Genomic DNA, 23,332 nt, shown 5'->3' on the forward strand with positions numbered 1-23,332 from the left:
CTATTGTCATTGGCAGGGGGCGCCAATCTCATAGTGCACAGGATCTTCATAACATTAGTTCTAGGATGGAATACCACCCTATGTCATCTGAATGAGAAATTGGAAGCAGTGAGCTAAATTAATATATATATATTTTTTTTGTTACAAATTTTCCTACACTTCATACAGCAAGAGGACAAAGAGAACCAGGTCAGGGAGCAAGGGGGATGAGAGAAGTTGTCACAGGTCCTTTTCTATTTATTTTTCAATTAGAGCAATAAGGAAGAGAGGGACACTTCAGTCATATAAAGGTTATATGGGTAAAAAGGGGGCCATTCTTCTGTTCATCTGAAAGCAAGGGCAAAGAAAAAGAGAAAAAAAAAAGATGTAACTCAGACAGGTTTACAGTGATTGTCATGTGGGCTATAATCTAAATGGTGCTAGATGGAACTGTGTGTGTGTGTCCTTTACCCGTTCTAAACCTCTATGAGAAGAAACTGTACAAATAGGAAAACCCAACGATCCCGATAATGGTACAGCACAATGTGATCATCATCTTCTTCTGCAGATTCAAAAAAAGATCAAAAGGAATGGGGAGAAACAAAAGAGGAGGATAGGAGAGTTAAAATATCACAGAACATTTACTGGACTGCTGGTCCCTACCTGATACAATCAAAGGCTTTAAAACACTTATTTAACTCATTAATTAAATACAACAACCTAGATCATTTTGCAAATGTAAAATTCTATCATCAGTAAGACATATTTTCTCTTCGAACCGAGGGAGGACTGTAAGCGTCTCATCCAAACTCCAATGGAAGCAGACAACAACAACCTATTTCCCCATCATCCTGTAGGAGACAGTTAAAGGGAAGGAAGGAAGGAAGGACCAAGGTCACAGGAGAGAGCAGGGTCAGAGGGGAGGGTGTGTGTGTCAGTACAGGCCTGTTTGTGTGAATAAAAGAATGTGAGAGAGGAGAGAGGGAGAAAGAGAGACTTACCTTCTCTTTACTTCAGTACCTTACCCCAGACTCTAGGTGCTGCTGTCATTGCCATTCTCTAAATACTGTATTCCAATACAGCAGATTGATAATAACCTATCACCATAAATACAAGTTTCTTCAGAGAAAAATGTGCACTTACAGTCAAACAATGATTCACTCACAAAGTCAAACTAACCCACATTCACAGTTTAACCGATCATTCAGACGTGCCAAGTCTGCCAACTCAGTATTGCACAACGCAGATTTCAGCAGCATGAACCACAACACCAGCAGTCTCAACGAAACCATTAAAAAATATATATATATATATTTTATTCCATCATTCAAATCTCTGGTATCCACCATAATACTACAGTGAAGTTAGATTATATTTAAAATACATTTAAAACAGTCTTGAAATTTACAGATTGAAATGTCCAGACCCTCAGGGATGATCTCAATTGCATTCTCCAGGCATCCTCTCTCCAACTCAAAACCCACTGGATGAGAAAGCCAGAGGTCCCTCCATTTGGACCTTCTCCTCCAATGGGTTTTGAGAAGGAGACGAGGAAAGGGGACGTGAGGAGTAGGTAATTGAGATCTTCCCTCAGTGTCTCATTTAAAGCCTTGCCATCGGCCACCATGTCTGAGGTATGGAAATTAATTTAAATTAGACAGATAGTAAAGAAAGGCTTTAGGAGCAAATCAGATGTTAGACTAAGATCTCTCCCAAACGCTCAGAGGTAAGGTGTGCTTTAGGAGTTAAAAAAAAAACTATTCAAGTGGCATCAAACACATGCACATTGCTTTACATAAACTGAATTGAAATACACTGGTTTCCATCCTCAGTACAATAATCATAGGTGAGATAAACAATGCACCATTTCCTCTGTGGGCTGGAGGAGGCTGTGGATGGCTGGTTACCTTTCAGCTTGGAGGGTCATCATGGCAAGACAATAAGGCACGGTGGTGGCAGGGGTACATTAAGTCAATGGAGGTTTTTGTATTGGGGAGAGGAGTGTCATCAATTCCCTTCAGTGTGGATCAAGATCAATCACATTATTTACATTATTGGAAACATAGAAAGCAGTTCAGAGAATTTCATGGTGTGTTGCATGGTGTCCATTTAGTTGTGTGAGGGTAAAGATATCAATTTCTTCAGATTCCCTTTTATTGGCCTTATCAGAGGCTCATAAACAGTCTCAGCTTTGGTCCTCTTGTTTCTCTCCCACCTGATACTCATCCTCTCAGCCACCTCAGGGAAGACACCAGCCAGTCCCACTGGCTGGGCCTTTTTCTATTGGTCAGATATACAGTAAGAGAGGGGGAGGATCCCAGGGCAACGGGAGTGATTAGTTGAGGCTACATCCCCCTTTTTGCCGTTACAGCTGGAGGAGGGCAGACTAGAGTGATTATGAAGATGGAGAAGTTGGGTGGGTGGGGGCCGTGGTCCCTCTATTACCCTACTGTCTGTGATAGGATGATGGCGAGGATGAGGACAGCAAGCACAGTACAGACCACTGCTATAATGATTGTCTTCTACAGAGGGGGAGAAAAAAATGGGAGAACAAATACATCAATATTTACAGTAATAAATGAGGTGGTGATACACAGACAGAATTACCAAGGGAAATGAAGCTCTTAACATGGACGGGAATATCATGCACTGTCAGTCATCATCAGGCAAGTCTGACCAACAGAGGCTCTTTGATGCAGAGCTTCTATTGGCCGATATGAGTCAGTGATTGACAGCAAATGAAGATCCCCACCCATCATAACACAGTGAGTCATCATCAGTGTTCTAGTCAAACAGGACATACTACACAGCCCAAAGACCCCAATGAGAAACTTAAACACACATATACAGTGCCTTCGGAAAGATTTCAGACCCCTTGACTTTTTCCACATTTTGTTACGTTACAGCATTATACTAACATTTATTAAATTGTTTTTTCCCCTCATCAATCTACACACAACACCCCATAATGACGAAGCAAAAATAGGTTTAGTCATATGTGCTAATTTATCATTTTAAAAATACTGAAAATAAATCACATTTACATAAGTATTCAGACCTTTTACTCAGGACGTTGTTTAAGCACCTTTGGCAGTGATTACAGCCTTGAGTCTTCTTGGGTATGACGCTACAAGCTTGGCACACCTGTATCTGGTGAGTGTCTCCTATTCTTCTCTGCAGATCCTCTCAAGCTCTGTCAGGTTGGATGGGGAGCGTTGCTTCACAGCTATTTTCAGGTCTCTCCAGAGATGTTTGATCAGGTTCAAGTCCAGGCTCTGGCTGGGCCACTCAAGGACATTCAGAGACTTGTCCCGAAGCCACTCCTGCGTTGTCTTGGCTGTGTGATTAGGGTCGTTGTCCTGTTGGAAGGTGAACCTTCACACCAGTCTGAGGTCCTGAGCGCTCTGGAGCAGGTTTTCATCAAGGATCTCTCTGTACTTTGCTCCGTTCATCTTTCCCTCGATCCTGACTAGTCTCCCAGTCCCTGCCGCTGAAAAACATCCCCACAGCATGATGCTGCCACCACCATGCTTCACTGTAGGGATGGTACCAGGTTTCCTCCAGACGTGACGCTTGGCATTCAGGCCAAAGAGTTCAATCTTGGTTTCATCAGACCAGAGAATCTTGTTTCTCATGGTCAGAGTCTTTAGGTTACTTTTGGCAAACTCCAAGTGGGCGGTCATGTGCCTTTTACTGAGGAGTGGCTTCCGTCTGGCCAATCTACCATAAAGGCCTGATTGGTGGAGTACTGCAGAGATGGTTGTCATTCTGGAAGGTTCTCCCATCTCCACAGAGGAACTCTGGAGCTCTGTCAGAGTGACCATCAGGTTCTTGGTCACCTCCCTGACCAAGGCCCTTCTCTCCCGATTGCTCATTTAGGCCGGGCGGCCAGCTCTAGGAAGAGTCTTGATGGTTCCAAACTTCTTCCATTTAAGAATGATGGAGGGCACTGTATTCTTGGGGACCCTCAATGCTGCAGACATGTTTTGGTACCCTTCCCCAGATCTGTGCCTCGACACAATCCTGTCTCGGAGCTCTACGGACAATTCCTTCGACCTCATGGCTTGGTTTTTGCTGTCAACTGTGGGACCTTTTATGCACTGTCAACTGTGGGACCTTTTATAGACAGTTGTGTGCCTTTCCAAATCATGTCCAATCAATTGAATTTATCACAGTTGGACTCCAATCAAGTTGTAGGAACATCTGAAGGATGATCAATGGAAACAGGATGCACCTGAGCTCAATTTCGAGTCTCATAGCAAAAGGTCTGAATACTTCTGTAAATAAAAGGTATCTGTTTTTAATTTGTAATACATTTGCTAAAACGTCTAAAAACCTGTATTCGCTTTGTCATTATGGGGTATTGTGTGTAGATTGCTGAGGATTTTTTACTTATTTAATCCATTTTAGAATAAGGCTGTAACGTAACAAAACTTGGAAAAAGTCAAGGGATCTGAATACTTTCCGAAGGCACTGTACTACCCCACACATTCACACAGAGCCCAAAGACACCATTGGGAGACTGACCTACACAGTGCCAACTAGTGACCCAGCCATAGAGATAAAGAATGCTATTTCTATGAACCCAACCCTTACAATATGCAACGAGTGCACTTGTGAAATGCTTCGAAGGACCTCCAGATAAGACATGCAGTACACCCAGAGATAGTACAAAAACACACCCCATAAACAGACCAAGGAGCATGAACGCCTAAACATTTTAATACCTTCACACCACACACCCAGAGACGGTCGAAGGCAAGGAAAATGGAAACAGCCAAAGTTCCAGATCCACCCACACCCCACAGTGACACTCGAGTTTACTCACCCTTTACACAACTCTTATTCACACACCTTTCATCACTTCTTCTTACTCAATCCCACCGACAACCCAATAATCAGAGCCACTATGGCCAGCACGATAATCAGAATTGCCACTATGATCACCATTTTCTGTGGGGAACAATTAGATGTCTGCTATGAAGACCATTTCTTATGGGAAACAACTTTTACAAATGCTTTCTGTTGATAAAAACTGTGTTCACTACCGTGACCACTTCTGAACAGCAGTAACCAGTATTAACACTATTTCCTGTAGAAAGCAAAAGATGATTATCAAGCCCTGACTACAATCAACACTTTATGTCGAGAAACGGTCATGTCCACTTTTCACTACGTATTCCTGGGCAAAGCGACAACATCTCTTTTCAAACATTTTCAAAACAGCCTAAAACACATGACTCAGAGCAGAATGTTACATAAAGTCATCATAAATCACTGGAAAACACATAAAACTGTAGTTACTATTGAAAGAAGGAAATTATATACAGCTAGAAAGGAAGCGGAAAAGACATAGAGCGAGATGGAGAATGACCAGAGAAGTGTACAATGTGTGTGTCTGTATCCTCTTTCAGGGGTGTATTGGTCCAGATCTGTAGGAGGAGGATTTAAGGTTTAGGATGGGGATCGTTGGGTACAAGGGTGCCAGGCCAATAGAGGCTGGTCAACGGAGCAGGGGGAGGGGCCAGGGGGTGGGACAAGGGCCTTTCTATAGCCACTCACACGACGGGCCTCCTGCTGAAACTTGGCGGCTTTCTTAGTGTCAGCTACCGCCCGCTCTACGAAGCCCACCGATTGGTCCATGTTGTTCTCAATCCTCTCAATCATTCCACCCTGGCAGAGGGCAGGACATCGCAGGAAAGAGACGTGCAGAGGAAGTGATAGAGAAAGAGAAGAGGGAGAGAGAGACGGGCGCAGAGAAAAGCAGAAGAGAAGACACACGGTGGTGTGTGTGAGACAAGCAGTGTGTGAGGGGAGTGTATAGTCCTCAGTGTGTTTTTAATGTGTAAGTGTGTGAAAATGTTGATGTGTTTCAGAAATTGCTGCATACCGTATAGTAGCCCTTGATCATGACTCTCAGTTCCATTACATTACACATAAGAGTTTTGTTAAGAGCCCCGTCGCTCGGTCTGAACAGTCCTTCTCTTTCATATCAGAAATTATTTTCAAAAAACAAAAGGTTACATTGATACAGAACTTTATAGTGTTAGGGTTCCCACACGGCCATATCTCCATGTTACAGCGTGTGTTTACGGAAGACAGACAGAGGTAACACCTGTGCCAATTAGCTATCTAGCATGCTCTGAACACCTGTGTGTAACAGAAGAAGGCCGCAAAAATACTGTTGGTTGCAACTGTGATAAAGCCGGTTAAAACAGTGTACATTTAAGCAATAAGGCCCGAGGGGGCAATAAGCAACGCGGAGTGCTAGGACACAGCCCTTAGCCATGGTATATTGGCCATATACCACAAACCCCCAAGGTGCCTTATTGCTATTATAAACTGGTTACTAACGTAATTAGAGCAGTAAAAATAAATGTTTTGTCATAACCATGGTATACGGTCTGATATACCACGGCTTTCAGCCAATCAGCATTCAGGGCTTGAACCACCCAGTTTATAAAAGTGTATATTTTGCATTGGTGAAATTAGTTTGATGTGATATAAAAGTAGAAGGATTTATGTTTCTAGAAATGTATCGCAATTAAGAAATGATTCACGTTTAGATTGAGTATTTGGCTGTTTTGGCTGCCAGAGCCAGTCTACCCCTGAAAATAACATGTAAGGTCCTTGGACCTTAAGGAGTAGCGGTAGGCTCCTTAAGAGTACATCTTGGGCTAACCATATAGAAGCTTCCTAGAAACAGGGACCGTAGCATAGTTGATTTAGGTTCAAGCGGATAGCAGTTTTAGCTGATGATTAATATTAGGGCGTTGGTAGAGAGTGTTGGATGGAGTGCAGTACCTTGCGTGCTTTGCTCTGGTACTGGATGGCTTTTTTGGTCTCAGTCTTAGCCACTACTATGTGGTCCACAGCTTTAGACACTTGCACCTCTATGTTGTTTACTATGTCACCCTGAAACATAAAACACACACAGTGAGTATACAGATTTAGAAAAAATTTAACGTCACATGCTAACTGTACACATCAGAGACTAAAACATCCCAAAGAGGCATATATTAGAAAGAATGAAGATGCTTACCTCGCACACGGCTTTCCCTCAGAAAGCATAGGACAACCAACAAGATACATGTGGTTACAGAGATTATATGTAGTTGTGCGGTGACTACAGTATGGGGTTGGGTCGATTCCAATGTGGCTTTAGTGATTCACAGACCACTGAAGGCTACTAAGATGTTCAATCAAATGTGACTCTTACTGAGAATGTAGACTCTTACTGAAGATGAATGAGTGACGGGAGGGAGACCGATGGATAGAGAGACATAAGGGGAGAGAGGAGGAAAGCACAGCGGAAGGAGAAAGGGAGAGGGTACTGGAAAAGAAGGGAAAAACAGATGACAGACAGGGAACGAGGGAGAGGGAGCGAACAGGAGAGAAAGTTAGACATAGTAGGGTTTAAATGTAGGGCAGAGATATGAAATAGTGGATGGATGAAGAAATGAATGACTGAATAGATGGATCGGAGGAGGAGTGTACCTGGCTCTCCACCAGCATGGCGATGTCTACAAACATGTCGTGCAGCTCTTTGATGCTGCTCTCCAGACGCACAATGTCTTTGTGTCGTGCCTCAATCTCACTGAGAGCCTGCTTCGAGATCCCAGAGTCCATGATCTACAGAGAGGTGGTGGTTAGTTAGTACACACACACACAGACACACACACACACGCACACACACACACACGCACACACACACGCACACACACACGCACGCACGCACGCGCACGCGCACGCACACACTCACGCACACGCACACACACGCACACACACGCACACTAAAACACTTTCTTACCCCTGAAGTGAAGACGGCTGAGTTTCCACCCTCTAACATCTCCTCCAGCTCCTCGTCTGTTGTGGCTTTGCCAGCTGAGAAACAGAGGATAATTTCAGTATATACAGTGGGGGAAAAAAGTATTTAGTCAGCCACCAATTGTGCAAGTTCTCCCACTTAAAAAGATGAGAGAGGCCTGTAATTTTCATCATAGGTACACGTCAACTATGACAGACAAATTGAGAGAAAAACATCCAGAAAATCACATTGTAGGATTTTTTATGATTTTTTGTGCAAATTATGGTGGAAAATAAGTATTTGGTCACCTACAAATAAGCAAGATTTCTGGCTCTCACAGACCTGCAACTTCTTCTTTAACAGGCTCCTCTGTCCTCCATTCGTTACCTGTATTAATGGCACCTGTTTGAACTTGTGATCAGTATAAAACACACCTGTCCACAACCTCAAACAGTCACACTCCAAACTCCACTATGGCCAAGACCAAAGAGCTGTCAAAGGACACCAGAAACAAAATTGTAGACCTGCACCAGGCTGGGAAGACTGAATCTGCAATAGGTAAGCAGCTTGGTTTGAAGAAATCAACTGTGGGAGCAATTATTAGGAAATGGAAGACATACAAGACCACTGATAATCTCCCTCGATCTGGGGCACCACGCAAGATCTCACCCCGTGGGGTCAAAATGATCACAAGAACGGTGAGCAAAAATCCCAGAACCACACGGGGGGACCTAGTGAATGACCTGCAGAGAGCTGGGACCAAAGTAACAAAGCCTACCATCAGTAACACACTACGCCACCAGGGACTCAAATCCTGCAGTGCCAGACGTGTCCCCCTGCTTAAGCCAGTACATGTCCAGGCCCGTCTGAAGATTGCTAGAGTGCATTTGGATGATCCAGAAGAGGATTGGGAGAATGTCATATGGTCAGATGAAACAAAAATAGAACTTTTTGGTAAAAACTCAACTCGTCGTGTTTGGAGGACAAAGAATGCTGAGTTGCATCCAAAGAACACCATACCTACTGTGAAGCATGGGGGTGGAAACATCATGCTTTGGGGCTGTTTTTCTGCAAAGGGACCAGGACGACTGATCCGTGTAAAGGAAAGAATGAATGGGGCCATGTATCGTGAGATTTTGAGCGAAAACCTCCTTCCATCAGCAAGGGCATTGAAGATTAAATGTGGCTGGGTCTTTCAGCATGACAATGATCCCAAACACACCACCCGGGCAATGAAGGAGTGGCTTCGTAAGAAGCATTTCAAGGTCCTGGAGTGGCCTAGCCAGTCTCCAGATCTCAACCCCATAGAAAATCTTTGGAGGGAGTTGAAAGTCCGTGTTGCCCAGCGACAGCCCCAAAACATCACTGCTCTAGAGGAGATCTGCATGGAGGAATGGGCCAAAATACCAGCAACAGTGTGTGAAAACCTTGTGAAGACTTACAGAAAACGTTTGACCTGTGTCATTGCCAACAAAGGGTATATAACAAAGTATTGAGAAACTTTTGTTATTGACCAAATACTTATTTTCCACCATAATTTGCAAATAAATTCATAAAAAATCCTACAATGTGATTTTCTGGATTTTTTTTCTCAATTTGTCTGTCATAGTTGACGTGTACCTATGATGAAAATTACAGGCCTCTCTCATCTTTTTAAGTGGGAGAACTTGCACAATTGGTGGCTGACTAAATACTTTTTTTCCCCACTGTACACAAGGTTATGGTCCACTGTGTCACAAACTGTGTGTAAGACTGTGTCTAACTCACTGATCTCTAGCTGTCTCTGGATGCGTCCTTTACTCCTCTCCCTGAAGTCCACCTGGGCCTCATTGTACTTGGTCATCACTTCCACAAACTTCCTGGACAGCACTGCATGCTGGGAGGACAGGAAAGGGTCACAAGCCATAACAATCCAATGGTTCGATATTAATTTCTATGGTCACAGTGATGGTTAGGCACAGGGTTAGGTAAAGGGTTAGAGGAGAACTTTCAGAGGCTGACCTGTGATTTGCGAATCCGCATGTCGGCTGAAATCCTCTCCTCTTCCTCAGACTCCAGATTCCTCTCGATGGCTGAGAATCAATCAACATGATTAGACAATCAGCAGTCACCCATAGCCATATTAACCAATCAGCATTTAGTCTGTGTGCCGTATCATGTGTGAGGGACTCACTTTTGAGTTTGTTCCGGGCGTTGTTAGCCATCTTCTTGATGTCGTTGGTGACAGCCTCCAAGTCATCCTGTGTTTCTGGAGGAAGAAACGCAAATGAAAACCCACACTGACAGTATAGGAGGCAGCAAGACAAAGACAGACGGATGGGCAGGAGCAGAGGCAGTATGTTTTACTCTGGTCTGATGTGGGGGCAGACAGGATGACTGAGTAGAGCTTCTTGATTTCAGACACATTCTCATCAATCTTATCAATACTGTTCCTGATGTCCTCGATCTGAAACGGAGAGAAAAATACAGTTACACACACACACACACACACACACACACACGCATGCACACAAAGTCCGTTGGAAAAATGACCTCACCTGAGAGAAAAACTCATCCATAAAAGCTGCATTGTCGATGGCAATTTCCACTTCTTCATCGTCATTGTCACATGTCTAACAGGAGAAGCAGAAGGCAATATCAGTACTGTATTAAAACAGTGGATCAACAGTGTATGCGCACTACACACTGACATCATGACTGTAAATAGAGAACATACAGAGACCTAAGTACAGAGACCACAAGGCTTGGCGATATTGACACTGTGAAGGGCGAGGACAGGGCTGAGGAAGGAACAGAACCAGTTCTTAGCTGACCTCTCCTGCTTAAATAAACATATGAACAGACTTAACACCACCAGGCTATATCATCAGCTGGGCCGGGAGGGGGGGGGGGGGGGGGGGGGTTTAAAAAGAATAATAATTAAATGATCACTGTACAGTATGTCTAATAAATCATTGTGTTTATTTCATGAATATAACTTCAAATATATATTTGATCATTTATTTCCCTGAGCTTCCTTTTGCCATTGAACTGCTCATTCTGATCGCATGGGCGTGTTGATACAAATTTTAATATATTTACATACACAGCCCTGATTGGCAGATAGGATAGTCTAGACCAGGGATTGGCAACGGCATCATGAACTTTACCAAATACCAGGACATTTTAGCCAGAAACCTGGTTGCCGCTGCCAGGAGGATGACACTTGGCCGCAAGTCGATCTTCCAGCAAGACAATAACCCCAAGCAATAATACAAATCCACAAAAAAATGGTTAATTGACCACAAAATCAACATTTTGCAATGGCCCTCTCAGTCTCCAGACTTGAACCTCATTGAAAACCTGTGGTTTGAATTGAAGAAGGCAGTCCATAAGCGCAGACAAAGGATATCAAGGACCTGGAAAGGTTCTGTATGGAGGAATGGTCTAAGACAGTGTTTCCCAACCCTGGTCCTCGAGTATCCCCAACAACACACCTCATTCAGCTCATTGGGGGCTTGATGATTAGTTGACAAGTTCAATCAGGTGTGCTTGTCCAGGGTTACAATAAAAATGTGTACTGTTGGGGGTACTCAAGGACCAGGAACGGGAAACGCCGATCTAAGATCCAGCCGAAAGTGTTCTCCAATCTCATAAAAACATTTTAGAAAAAGGCTCAGTGTCGTTATCCTCGCAAGGGGAGGGTGCTGAGTATTGAAAACAGGGCTCTTATTTATTTATTCCTTTTTAAACAAAATCTATTTCTCTGAGCAAAAAAAAATGGCATACAATATAGCTCAGTTTTTGTATTATTTATTCTATACAGTCTTTCTTGTTCATCTTTATCAAGGGTGCCAATAATTATGGACCCCAGCGTGGGTGGGTAGGTACGTGGATAGAGAGAGAGAGAGAGATAGAGAGTGGGAGGAAAATAGAGAGCAAGCGCTCTAAAATAGTTTTGGGGCATTATATAACTGGGTTTTGGGAGATTTAAATAAAAACAATGCTTCCTCATCCTTTTACATGAAAGGAGAGCATGAGCATGAAATAGAATGAAAACACTTGTTTTCAATGTCTTCCCCTCTCTCCTTCCTCTGTGGGGGCCGATCCGGACGCCAAAGACGACGACCCAGAGGTCATATCCTCACATATCTTTGCTTACAATTATAACATGCGTAATTGCTCCCACAACTTCAAAAGTTCTGAAGTATAGGCCTACAAGTGACAGATGACAGGACAGAGTTATAGGCCTCAGGAACTCGTGACAATCCAACCTTGAACTTGCTTAACTGCTGAATTTCAATCTCTGTACTGTAAAATCCATTTGAATTCAGTGGCAGTTAGTGCTGGTCAAGATTTTTTTATGAGCTTGGCCTTATTTCTATTACAGCATATTGGATGACTGCCATTCACATTCCATTCACCCAGCTCAATGTAAAATTGATAGGTTTAGGCTACTGCATGATACTCGAATTTGTCCTATCCCCATCACGAGGTTGCTACAACCTAGCCTACATATGACAGTTTATAACATAGGTGCACAGGTCGACACACAAATTGGAGTAATCAAGGTGACAGACAGTGACACATTCAATACCGCCTTGCACACTCTAGCCTGCATCTATCTGATCTGGGGTGTATCATTAGTCGAAACAAAACAAGTTTCTATTGGACACATTCAGGTAGCTCCCTCCCCGTTTAGGTCCACTTGCTTCCGTTTAAGAATTTTTTTGCAACAAATCTCCGGAATGAATACACCCATGATCACCCGCACACACAGTTCACTTTCATAGCAGCCACATACTGCATCACTTTGCTCGTTGTATAATTCCTTCTCGCATCTATGCGCTCTCCTCCCCTCACCTTTTCTCTTTGCTTGTGGACTTCAGTGCACAACACAACAGCTGTCTGTGACCAGGCGCAAAAACCTCTCCAAGCCAAACCTTCATACCATAACTAAACCAACGTAGACCACAGCCCGTCATTTCAAATGGGAACAAATGAGTCATAGTGGGCAGAACAAGCAATGAGGTGGGCAGAGCCAAGCACGAGCTAGCGAGATCCTATTGGCGCATTCTAGCAAACATTTGCATATTTCCATCAGGGAACGCCTACTCTGAAGTGCACGTGTACATTAACTAAATTCACCTTTGCATTCCTTCTAAACAACTACATTAAAAAAAACTTTGGCAAAGGGTAAAGTCTACAAAACATAGTCCACACTGTTCGTAACAGATTGTAGCTTTGGGAACAGAAGACTATATTGAGATCAAATGTTTCATCGATGAGAATATTTGCAGAATGTCGGCCAAAATCCATCTCGTTCCATCTTCTCCCATTGCCGGCCAATGGGCTTCCTCTCACCACCATATTTGGTAGTAAGTGGAAACGCCAAGCGGATGCTTCACATTTATACATCCAGTGAAATATCGGTCTCATTGTTCTATCAGTAAAGATGGCACCGACAGACTTGGAAGCTCTGCTTCTAGCTCCTAAGCAACTTTGCTTTTTTTGTGTGTTATTTCTAACATTAGCCCAGAATTTTTTTCCCTAATATTTATATTTCTTAATTCTATTATTTTACTTTTAGATGTGTGTATTGTTGTGAATTGTTAGATACTACTGCACTGTTGGACCTAGGAACACAAGCATTTCGCAACACCCGCATTAACATCTGCTAAATATGTGTAAGTGACCAATAACATTTCATTTTATTTGATCTGTGGATGCAGTGTTGGATAGCCATAGCCGGCTCGCAAGCATAACTAGCATTCCTCTCTGTTTGAGTCCAGTTGTTGAGTAGGCAAAATTAGCTGCATTAGCTAAGTAAGCAAAGGGTAAACTAAAAAAGGAAAATACAATGAAATATAGCTAGCTCTCACTCTCTCCCCCTCTGCTGCTTCTCCTTAACTTTTGAAAGAAACACATTTGTTCAAAACTGTTCAACTATTGTCTTTCTCTCTCTTTGAGTCAACTACTCACCACACTTTATGCACTGCAGTGCTAGCTGGCTGTAGAGTATGCTTTCAGTACTAGATTCATTCTCTGATCCTTTGATTGGATGGACAAGTTAGTTCATACTGCAAGAGCTCTGATAGGTTGGAGGACGTCCTCCGGAAGTCGTCATAATTACTGTAAGTCTACGGAAGGGGGTGAGAACCATGAGCTTCCTAGGTTTTGTATTGAAGTCAATGTACCCAGAGGAGGACGGAAAGTAACTGTCCTCCGGCTACACCAAGGTGCTACCCTAGAGGGTGCTGTTGAGGCTACTGTAGACCTTTATTGCAAAACTGTGTTTTAATCAGTTATTTGGTGGCATGTGAATATATTTAGTATACATTTATCTAAAAAGGATGGAGAAAAAAAACTTCACTGAGTAGGATGGTCTTCCCCTTCCTCCTCTGAGGAGCCTCCACTTTTTGACAGCATCCATTTTAATTTAAACAAAACTTTCCATACATGTTTGCCCATGGAAGAAGTGGTCAGAAAGTGACTTTTTCGATCGAAATGCCAAAACATTCAGGACACAACGGAGCTCAAAGTTGACCCATTTTGCTTACCCCACCATTCCAATGTGACATCCAAGTCTTCATCACTGGAAAAGATAAACTGTTGAGTTTGATATCATTTAAGAAGCTAACAAACTATTTTATTATTTTTTGAAGGACTGTCAAAGTGTGTGTGTGTGTGTGTGTGTGTGTGCTATGTTAAACTTTAAGAACATTGATACAGTAAGAAGGAGTAGGCCTACTTAAGAACATTGGGAACATTGTTGTTTATGGTGAAAATGCTATTAAAACATGTAAATAATGTTGTTTCCGTCCCTTAAAACCAAAGCATAGTATGCCTGTAACTTAATGCACTGCTTTTTAGATGGTAAAAGCTTTCTTTAGGGCCAAATTTGAGGAAATTGAAAAATTGTGATTAATGCCATTAACTCAATTACTTCCATTACAATTTAACGGCCCTATTTTTTATAAATATTTTGTCATTTTTAAACCTTTAACGTCAATAATCTAAAAACGCAGAAACTCCAATTATTTTCATATTCGCATATGTGGTAGCTTAGACACTTTTTTTTCTTCCATTGGTAAAGACAACATTCAGGGTGGGTGTCATTTCAATCATAGAAATAGGTCCATTCTATGAATTCGCTCTCTTCAGACCACTGCAATTTAGCTGGTACACCACTGAAATGTAAACTTCTAATTACTACCACAAAGATGACTGCCGGTCCACCCACTGTCGAATGTCAACTTCAAGGGCGACGGCACTTCCTGATTTAGCCTAGTTTTACATTTGGTTAATGAAAAAATGCTAAACGGCCATGACTGAATTCAAACACAAGTTGGTTTTGGGCTGTGGTTTGATGTGGGTGTCTCGTCTGTGTTCGCAGGTGGGAGGAGTTAAACAAATTATTTAGCTTCAGCCAGCTGGTGTGCGAACATGGCAAAATTGGTTCGTCTTTGGATAGGCCATCTCCGAGGCAAGTTAGGGACCGTCAACAGTGCATGTCAGAGCAAAAACCAAGCCATGAGGTCGAAGGAATTGTCCGTAGAGCTCAGAGACAGGATTGTGTCGAGGCACAGATCTGGGGAAGGGTACCAACACATTTCTGCAGCATTGAAGGTCCCCAGGAATACAGTGGCCTCCATCATTCTTAAATGGAAGAAGTTTGGAACCACCAAGACTCTTCCTAGACCTGGCCGCCCGGCCAAAGTGAGCAATCGGGGGAGAAGGGCCTTAGTCAGTGAGGTGACCAAGAACCCGATGGTCACTCTGACAGAGCTCCAGAGTTCCTCTGTGGAGATGGGAGAACCTTCCAGAAGGAAAACCCTCTCTGCAGCACTCCACCAATCAGGCCTTTATTGTAGAGTGGCCAGACGGAAGCCACTCCTCAGTAATTATCTGTTCTGATGAAACCAAGATTGAACTCTTGGCCTGAATGCCAAGTGTCACGTCTGGAGGAAACCTGGCACCATCAGTACGGTGAAGCATGGTGGAGGCAGCATCATGCTGTGGGGATGTTTTTCAGCAGCAGGGACTGGGCGACTAGTCAGGATCGAGGGAAAGATGAACGGAGCAAAGTACAGAGATATCCTTGATGAAAACCTGCTCCAGAGTGCTCAGGACCTCAGACTGGGGCGAAGGTTGACCTTCAAACATATCATGCCTGGTTGGCCCTGTCCGGGGTATCGTCGGACGGGGCCACAGTGTCCCCCAACCCCCCGTCTCAGCCTCCAGTATCTATGCTGCAATAGTCTATGTGTCGGGGGGCTAAGGTCAGTCTGTTATATCTGGTGTAATTCTCCTGTCTTATCTGGTGCCCTGTGAGAATTTAAGAATGCTCCCTCTAATTCTCTCTCTCTCCCTCCCTCCCCTCCCAGAGGACCTGAGCCCTAGGACCATGCCTCAGGACTACCTGCCCTGATGACTCCTGGCTGTCCCCAGTCCACCTGGTCATGCTGCTGCTCCAGTTTCAACTGTTCTGTCTGCGGCTATGGAACCCTGACCTGTTCACCAGATGTGCTACCTTGTCCTGGACCTGCTGTTTCTGACTCTCCCTCTCTCTCCCGCCAATGATGTGCCAAATAGGTGATTATGTGCATTGTATTGGGTAAGCATTAGAATAAACCACCTCAATATTTGGAGCTGTAGGTGGTAATATTTCTCTAGGAGCTGATCCATCGTCAGTATTGTAAAATAATTATAATGTTAAGGTAAGATTTTAATGGAGGTGAAAGAAATGCACACCTGTTTATTTTAGTCTCCCGAGTGGCGCAGTGGTCTAAGGCACTGCATCGCATTGCTAGCTATGCCACTAGAGATCCTGGTTCGAATCCAGGCTCTGTCGTAGCCGGACGCGACCGGGAGACCCATGGGGCGGCGCGCAATTGGCCCAGGGTAGGGGAGGGAATGGCCGGCAGGGATGTAGCTCAGTTAATAGAGCATGGCGTTTGCAACGCCAGGGTTGTGGGTTTGATTCCCACAGGGGGTATGAAAAAACAAAAAATAAAAATATGTATGCACTGGATAAGAGCGTCTGCTAAAATGACTAAAAAATAAAAATGTTTAGGCGAGGTGCAGTAGAAAACTTGAAAAATAAAAGGATAAATGATGAAGACATCTTGGCTTTCAAAACGTTGGCTATAAAATGATTGCATCGGAGCTCCTAGTGTGTGCGCCTCTCCTTTTCTTTTTCAAGTTTTGAATGGAGAAAGCTGATCCGAGAACAGCACTCCCTTTCTTTCAATCCTATCAGTATCGACACATGCTCCAACAACACACTTAGCAACCGTTCTCTCTGCGCTGTGTTTTGGGAAATGCATGTTACATCTTCGGCCGTTGTAGTAAAGATGCATTCTTAAAACACTTGTAAGCCTAAGTTACATCGCTATCGGGAAACCAGGCCCCTGATCTAAGTCAAGACAAGACAGGGCCACAAAACAGGTCAAGGAGTCAGTTGATTGCCCTGTCAATCACACTGCATACAGGTTGGACACACAACAAATACAGTCCGTTTTTAAATCATAAAAAGGACAGCGTTCCCAAGAAATGAAATTCACCAGGATCTTTTTTTACAATGAGAGAGTGGTATAGAGATACACATGATTTAGCCTGGCAAAGGCGCTATATCGCACACTCACATGCCTTGTCAGACACACACAAACAGTCTCTCACACAGAGTGGTAGTGCTGCGGTAGTGAGATAAGACTATGCACTCGTTTCCTTCCTGTGTTCTCACTTAGTCTCTCTCATTCAGCATAAACAAGGAAGAGAGGGATTAAAATGTGTGAAAGAGAGAGAGGGTTGTGATGGGTATCGTGTGTGTCAGTTTAACACAGAGACCACAAGGTTAAGAGTGAGTGTCTCTCTCTCGCTCTCTCTCTTTAGTCATCTGTTATAGGAAAATTTCACAACCAGGCTCATAAATTTAGCCAACTCCTCGTGACTTACGAGTCCACCTGCCTTTGAGATTAGAGGCTTCTGATTCTGCATACGTAACTCGAGACGTGTCTAGTTGCATATTTCCCCTATAACAGGGTAATAACTAGACAGTCTTTACAATGGTGGTGCTTCACTGATCCTTAATCTATAGCCATACGTGCTTAACATGGAGACGTTCGATTGGTCCTCGATCTATAGGGTCGTCATAATGGAGCGGTTTCATTGGTCCGCACATTGTAATTCCCCTATGATGCTTAATCTCAACCATATGCTCTTCCTGGATCTAGAGTCTAGTACATTAACGCAGTGAATTACTTTACAGACAAACATATCATGCTTATGTGGGACAGGGGCTCTGATTAGATTACACTATCCATAATAACTGATTTGGGATCAGCGTTTCCTCTCCAAGAGCTGACCTTTCCCAATGTGAGTTTTACTGCACTGCAGAGAGAGAGAATGACAGATTGTGGAGAGAGAGGGATAGACTGGGAAGAGACAGCACTGGAGAGACAGATTGAAGTGAGAGAGCGCAACCTTGTTGTCAAAGGCTACTGTGTCAGAGACTGCATTACGGGAGATATGTCTCTGGATATTGTGACTGATCTAAAGGGTGACACTGCCCTAGAGAGAGACTAGTGCATAAAGAAGGCCATACTGTGGGAGACTACTACTTTTAGTGTCACTGTGTACCTGAGGGATGCATGTCTGAACATGTCTCTATAGAGTTCAGTCAGACAGTTTGGAATGCTGTACAGAGAAGGCAATCTATAGAGAGATCTAGCTGTAGAGTTACTACAAAGACCAGACTGAATATAATATGGTGTGTCCAGAGAAATTATCCCCCATTTCCCGTTGTAGTCTGTTCTTCTGTCTACTGCACCAGTCAGGTGACCTGATCATGCTCCGAGCACAACAATACAGCCACACCAAGTTAAACATTAGAAGGAAAACACACAGAGAGACAGAGAGAGAGACAGCGTGACAGAGAGACAGAGAGAGAGAGAGACAGAGAGAGAGACAGCGTGACAGAGAGACAGAGAGAGAGAGAGACAGAGAGAGAGACAGCGTGACAGAGAGACAGAGAGAGAGAGAGACAGAGAGAGAGACAGAGACAGAGAGACAGAGAGAGAGACAGCGTGACAGAGAGACAGAGAGAGAGAGAGACAGAGAGAGAGACAGCGTGACAGAGAGACAGAGAGAGAGAGAGACAGAGAGAGAGACAGCGTGACAGAGAGACAGAGAGAGAGAGAGACAGAGAGAGAGACAGCGTGACAGAGAGACAGAGAGAGAGAGAGACAGAGAGAGAGACAGCGTGACAGAGAGACAGAGAGAGAGAGAGACAGAGAGAGAGACAGCGTGACAGAGAGACAGAGAGAGAGAGAGACAGAGAGACAGAGAGACAGAGAGAGAGAGAGAGAGAGAGAGAGAGACAGAGAGAGAGACAGCGTGACAGAGAGACAGAGAGACAGAGAGACAGAGAGACAGAGACAGAGAGAGAGAGAGAGAGAGAGAGACAGAGACAGAGAGACAGAGAGACAGAGAGACAGAGAGAGAGAGAGAGACAGAGAGACAGAGAGAGAGAGAGAGAGAGAGAGAGAGAGAGAGAGACAGAGAGACAGAGAGACAGAGAGAGACAGAGAGACAGAGAGACAGAGAGAGAGAGAGACAGAGAGAGAGAGAGAGAGACAGAGAGAGAGAGAGAGAGAGAGAGAGAGAGAGAGAGAGAGAGAGAGAGAGAGAGAGAGAGAGAGAGAGAGAGAGAGAGAGAGAGAGAGAGAGAGAGAGAGAGAGAGAGACAGAGACAGAGACAGAGACAGAGACAGAGACAGAGACAGAGACAGAGACAGAGACAGAGACAGAGAGACAGAGACAGAGAGAGAGAGAGAGAGAGAGAGAGAGAGAGAGAGAGAGAGAGAGAGAGAGAGAACCCTACAGAGGTCCAAGGCCTCCAGTCAGTCTTGTTTTATGTAAATGGTTGTCCCTAAACAAACTGCCACACCATTTTGACTTTACTTCCCTTCCCAGTATTAACCAATTGTACCTGGGAGATTACCAACGCCTCTGGGCACCATTTGACAAACTAAACATGGCACATATTTGTCCAACAGTAAGGCCATGGTAACAGAATCTGACACGGCTGGAGTGGATCAGCAGCACCTCACCCAAAGGGGAACCGGACATTCTTCAACTGGAAAGTTACATCCTGGTTCTTTTGTTTTAGAAACTAGGCTACTTACTATCACATTGAGTGAGATAATGACTGAAAATACCCAATACAGGTTCTAGGCTAGTAGAGAGAAGACCAAAGTCCAAGAGTGGAAAGGGATCTGAGATGTAGAACAATCACCAATCTCACCATTATAGGCCTTGCATATTACACTACTGATTGTTAATTAGTATAGGTGTCAATTACACCTGCAGCTTATTTAAAGGATATTATAAACAGATGTGGGAATAAAAGCCTACAACTGTGTCGGCCCAAATTAGAAATCAACTGACAACGTGGCCAATCCGGTCACTTGATGCCACATTCTCCAATCCCCGGAGCACGCGAGGACACACTGCACACTTGACACACCTGTGATCCCGTTACCTTGTCCTCAATCCCCACCACCCACTCTCTGACTGCCGCAGAGGACACCAACATGTCCCCAAGAGAGACACAGCAAATACACATAACAAAAATATAAACGCAACATGTAAAGTGTTGGTCCCATGTTTCATGAGCGGAAATAAAAAAATCCCAGAAATTGTTCATATGCACAAATAAATGTATTTATGAGATTTTGTGCACAAATTTGTTTACATCCCTGTTAGTGACCATTTTCCCTTAACCAATATAATCCATCCACCTGACTGGTGTGGCATATCAAGAAGCTGATTAAACAGCATGATCATTACACAAGTGCACCTTGTGCTGGGGACAATAACAATCCACTAAAATGTGCAGTTTTGTCACAACACAATGCCACAGGTGTCTCAAGTTTGGAGGTAGCGTGCAATTGGCATGCTGACTGCAGGAATGTCAACCAGAGCTGTTGCCAAATAGTTTAATGTTAATTCTCTACCATAAGGTGCCTCTAACATCGTTTTAGAGAATTTGGCAGTACGTCCAACCGGCCTCACGACCCCAACCACGTGTAACCACGCTGAGGAGTATTTCTGTCTGTAATAAAGTCATTTTGTTGGGGAAAAAAACGTATTCTGATTGGCTGGGCCTGGCTGCCAAGTGGGTGGGCCTATGCCCTCCAAGGCCCACCCATGGCTGCACCCCTGCCCAGTCATGTGAAATCCATAGATTCTGCCATTATTTATTTATTTCAAATCAACTGATTTCCTTATCTGAACTGTAACTCAATAAAATCTTTGAAATTGTTGCATGTTGCGTTTATTTTTGTTCAGTAGAAATATTAAAGTTGATGAAAAATAAAACCTTAACAGAAACTGTAATTTTCCATAATCTCTTCAATTGTTATTAAGATCATTCATTATGTAGCTATGCAATCAAATAGCGGCAGTCCAAATAGGGCTTCGGATAGTATGATGAATAGCTTGTAAACTTCCGAATAAGACCAATAATGAGTTAAATCATTTTGTCAAATGATACACTTTTTTTGCATATATCATCTGTAATTTGCATGCTGGCCTACACAGGCGGTTATAACATCTGTCTCGCTCTGTGAAAGGTGCCTCTCACATTTCCCAGACCTCCCTTACCGCTTTAAGTTGTTCCAATCGGTCCTTCATCTTGACGACTGTTAATAATACAAGCTAAAAAATAAATAAATATAGAAATCTATATCTTAAAAATACTATCCCCAATCTGTGAAATTCCTCAGCCAGCTGGAGAGCTAGCTGTTGAACTGAATCCCACCGCCAGTGGGTTGAAGATCAACTTTCCCAGAGTCTTGTCAAGGTTCTTCTTAAAATGACTTTTGCTGCTGAAATACTGCTTTTTCCAACAATAGTCCATACAATATGGCTGCTAAAGGAGAAACCCGTGTTTTTTATGCTAAATCTCTTCGGTCCGGGGATTAAAACAACAGTTGTGTACAGCCTACATAATCTCTCTCGCTCGCCCCCAGTAATCATTATAAAACGTACTTTCTAGCTCACGCATGCGTGAAAGGCTCCTTGTTGGTCCACTTGTCGTATATGGGGCCACGCCCAGACCAGTGTGATACCTACCTGCGCTTGTTGGCCAACCTGCCATGTCCTTTAAAGGGAAAGCACTGTCTCAGTGGAGCTCATGTAACTTCAGGTTGTTTTCACAAACAGTCATCTTTAAAGTGAACTCCGGGGTAAAAAAAAATAGATCAAAATAACTCAGTTATCTTTGTATTCACACTGTCCTTGCCTTTGAATGAGGACTCAACACTTTTGCTAGATCACTTCACCTATTTTGTGGTTTGAGTCCTCTTTGCATTCACATTGCTATGTTTAGAAAGGAACCAAGATGTTTTTCCAACATTCACTCAATGCACTCTGGGTTTTTACAAAGTGCAGGACAAGCCATTCGAGGTAGACAGGTCGATATACCTACTTACCTACTTACATTTTGGTAGCTAATAGATTGCATTTAGTTAAAAGATGACACATAATAATTGTAATCAGAAGATACTATTAACATGTAAATATTATTGGTAAGAGAATAAGTAGCAGAAGAATAACTGCAGATTAAATAATGCTGTAATTAGAAAGTGTACACCCAATGTAGGCTACTGCCCCTTTAAGAACTAGAATTGATTTTGTACACTATGTTGTGATTTTCACCAAATATATGAATAAACCGTTTATGAAGCTATTTTAGCCTATAGATCACATCTTGCAAACAAATAATCTGAACTAAAAACTCCACATATATTTTGGAATTGCAGAAATTCCAAAATATGTGTGGAGTTTTTTATGTTTTGTTACATTTTAGCAGACGCTCTTATCCAGAGCAACTTACAGTTAGTGAGTGCATACATTATTTTTTTCATACTGGCCCCCCGTGGGAATCGAACCCACAACCCTGGCGTTGCAAACGCCATGCTCTACCAACTGAGCTACATCCCTGCAGGCCATTCCCTCCCCAACCCTGGACGACGTTGGGCCAATTGTGCGCCGCCCCATGGGACTCCCGGTCGCTGCCGGCTACGACAGAGCCTGGATTCGAACCAGGATCTCTAGTGGCACTGCGATGGTATATAGACCACTGCGCCACTCAGATTATTTGTTTGCAAGATGCAGTTATTCTTCTGTTATTTAATCAATATCGATACGGTCAACTAAAACCTGAGTTTTAATTGGACAAATTCAGGCAGATTCCTCCCCGTTACGTTACGTATGCTTCCGTTTAAGAAACGTTTTGCAACAGAATTGACGTAATGAATACACCCCGTGCACGTCACAATCTTCTCTCTTTTGTGGCACCAATGTGAGGCGTTATGTAATGTCAGGAGAAACCGTGTTGCAGTAGTCTAGTGTGTGGTGCGGGAATAATGACAAGTGAACCTGGGGAGCTTTGTGTACACATTGACCTAAAAAAAAAGGGAACCGGACCGCAACTCAGACCACCTCTCGAGATTGTCTCAGTTCGGTTTGCTTCGGGGACTCTTTTGAGGAGTCTGAAAT

At 43.4% G+C, this 23,332-nt stretch overlaps 1 protein-coding gene across 3 annotated transcripts; it reads right to left on the minus strand.

Moving 5' to 3' along the window:
- Nucleotides 1-268: 268 nt before the first annotated feature.
- LOC311104780 (syntaxin-3-like) lies at nucleotides 269-21,818 on the minus strand. 3 transcript variants are annotated; one of them, XM_084146694.1, is made up of 12 exons: nucleotides 21,434-21,558; nucleotides 10,324-10,398; nucleotides 10,133-10,232; nucleotides 9,960-10,034; nucleotides 9,788-9,858; nucleotides 9,554-9,662; nucleotides 7,790-7,863; nucleotides 7,477-7,611; nucleotides 6,784-6,894; nucleotides 5,542-5,652; nucleotides 451-541; nucleotides 269-327 (listed from the first exon to the last, which is right to left on the minus strand). In XM_084146694.1, the coding sequence occupies exons 1-11, from the start codon at nucleotides 21,461-21,463 to the stop codon at nucleotides 464-466; spliced, it is 969 nt and encodes a 322-aa protein (XP_084002820.1). In that variant the 5' UTR covers nucleotides 21,464-21,558; the 3' UTR covers nucleotides 269-327; nucleotides 451-463. The 3 variants fall into 3 exon arrangements, with proteins under 3 accessions (XP_084002820.1, XP_084002818.1, XP_084002819.1); XM_084146692.1 differs by lacking the exons at nucleotides 269-327; nucleotides 451-541; nucleotides 5,542-5,652 and adding exons at nucleotides 1,966-2,501; nucleotides 4,808-4,932 and having other exon boundaries at nucleotides 21,434-21,818; XM_084146693.1 differs by lacking the exons at nucleotides 269-327; nucleotides 451-541; nucleotides 5,542-5,652 and adding an exon at nucleotides 2,324-2,501.
- Nucleotides 21,819-23,332: the final 1,514 nt, after the last annotated feature.

The sequence above is a fragment of the Coregonus lavaretus genome, assembly GCF_964263955.1.
Source record: "Coregonus lavaretus genome assembly, chromosome: 29".
Taxonomy (NCBI): domain Eukaryota; kingdom Metazoa; phylum Chordata; class Actinopteri; order Salmoniformes; family Salmonidae; genus Coregonus; species Coregonus lavaretus.

Excerpts from the sequence above, each read along its gene's own strand:
- LOC311104780 (XM_084146694.1), bottom strand. The coding sequence starts at position 21,463 with ATGAAGGACCGATTGGAACAACTTAAAGCG. Across the intron at positions 10,233-10,323 it reads TGGATGAGTTTTTCTCTCAG|ATCGAGGACATCAGGAACAG; the intron begins GTGAGGTCATTT and ends TCTCCGTTTCAG. Across the intron at positions 542-5,541 it reads TTCAGCAGGAGGCCCGTCGT|AAGAAGATGATGATCACATT; the intron begins GTGAGTGGCTAT and ends TTGAATCTGCAG.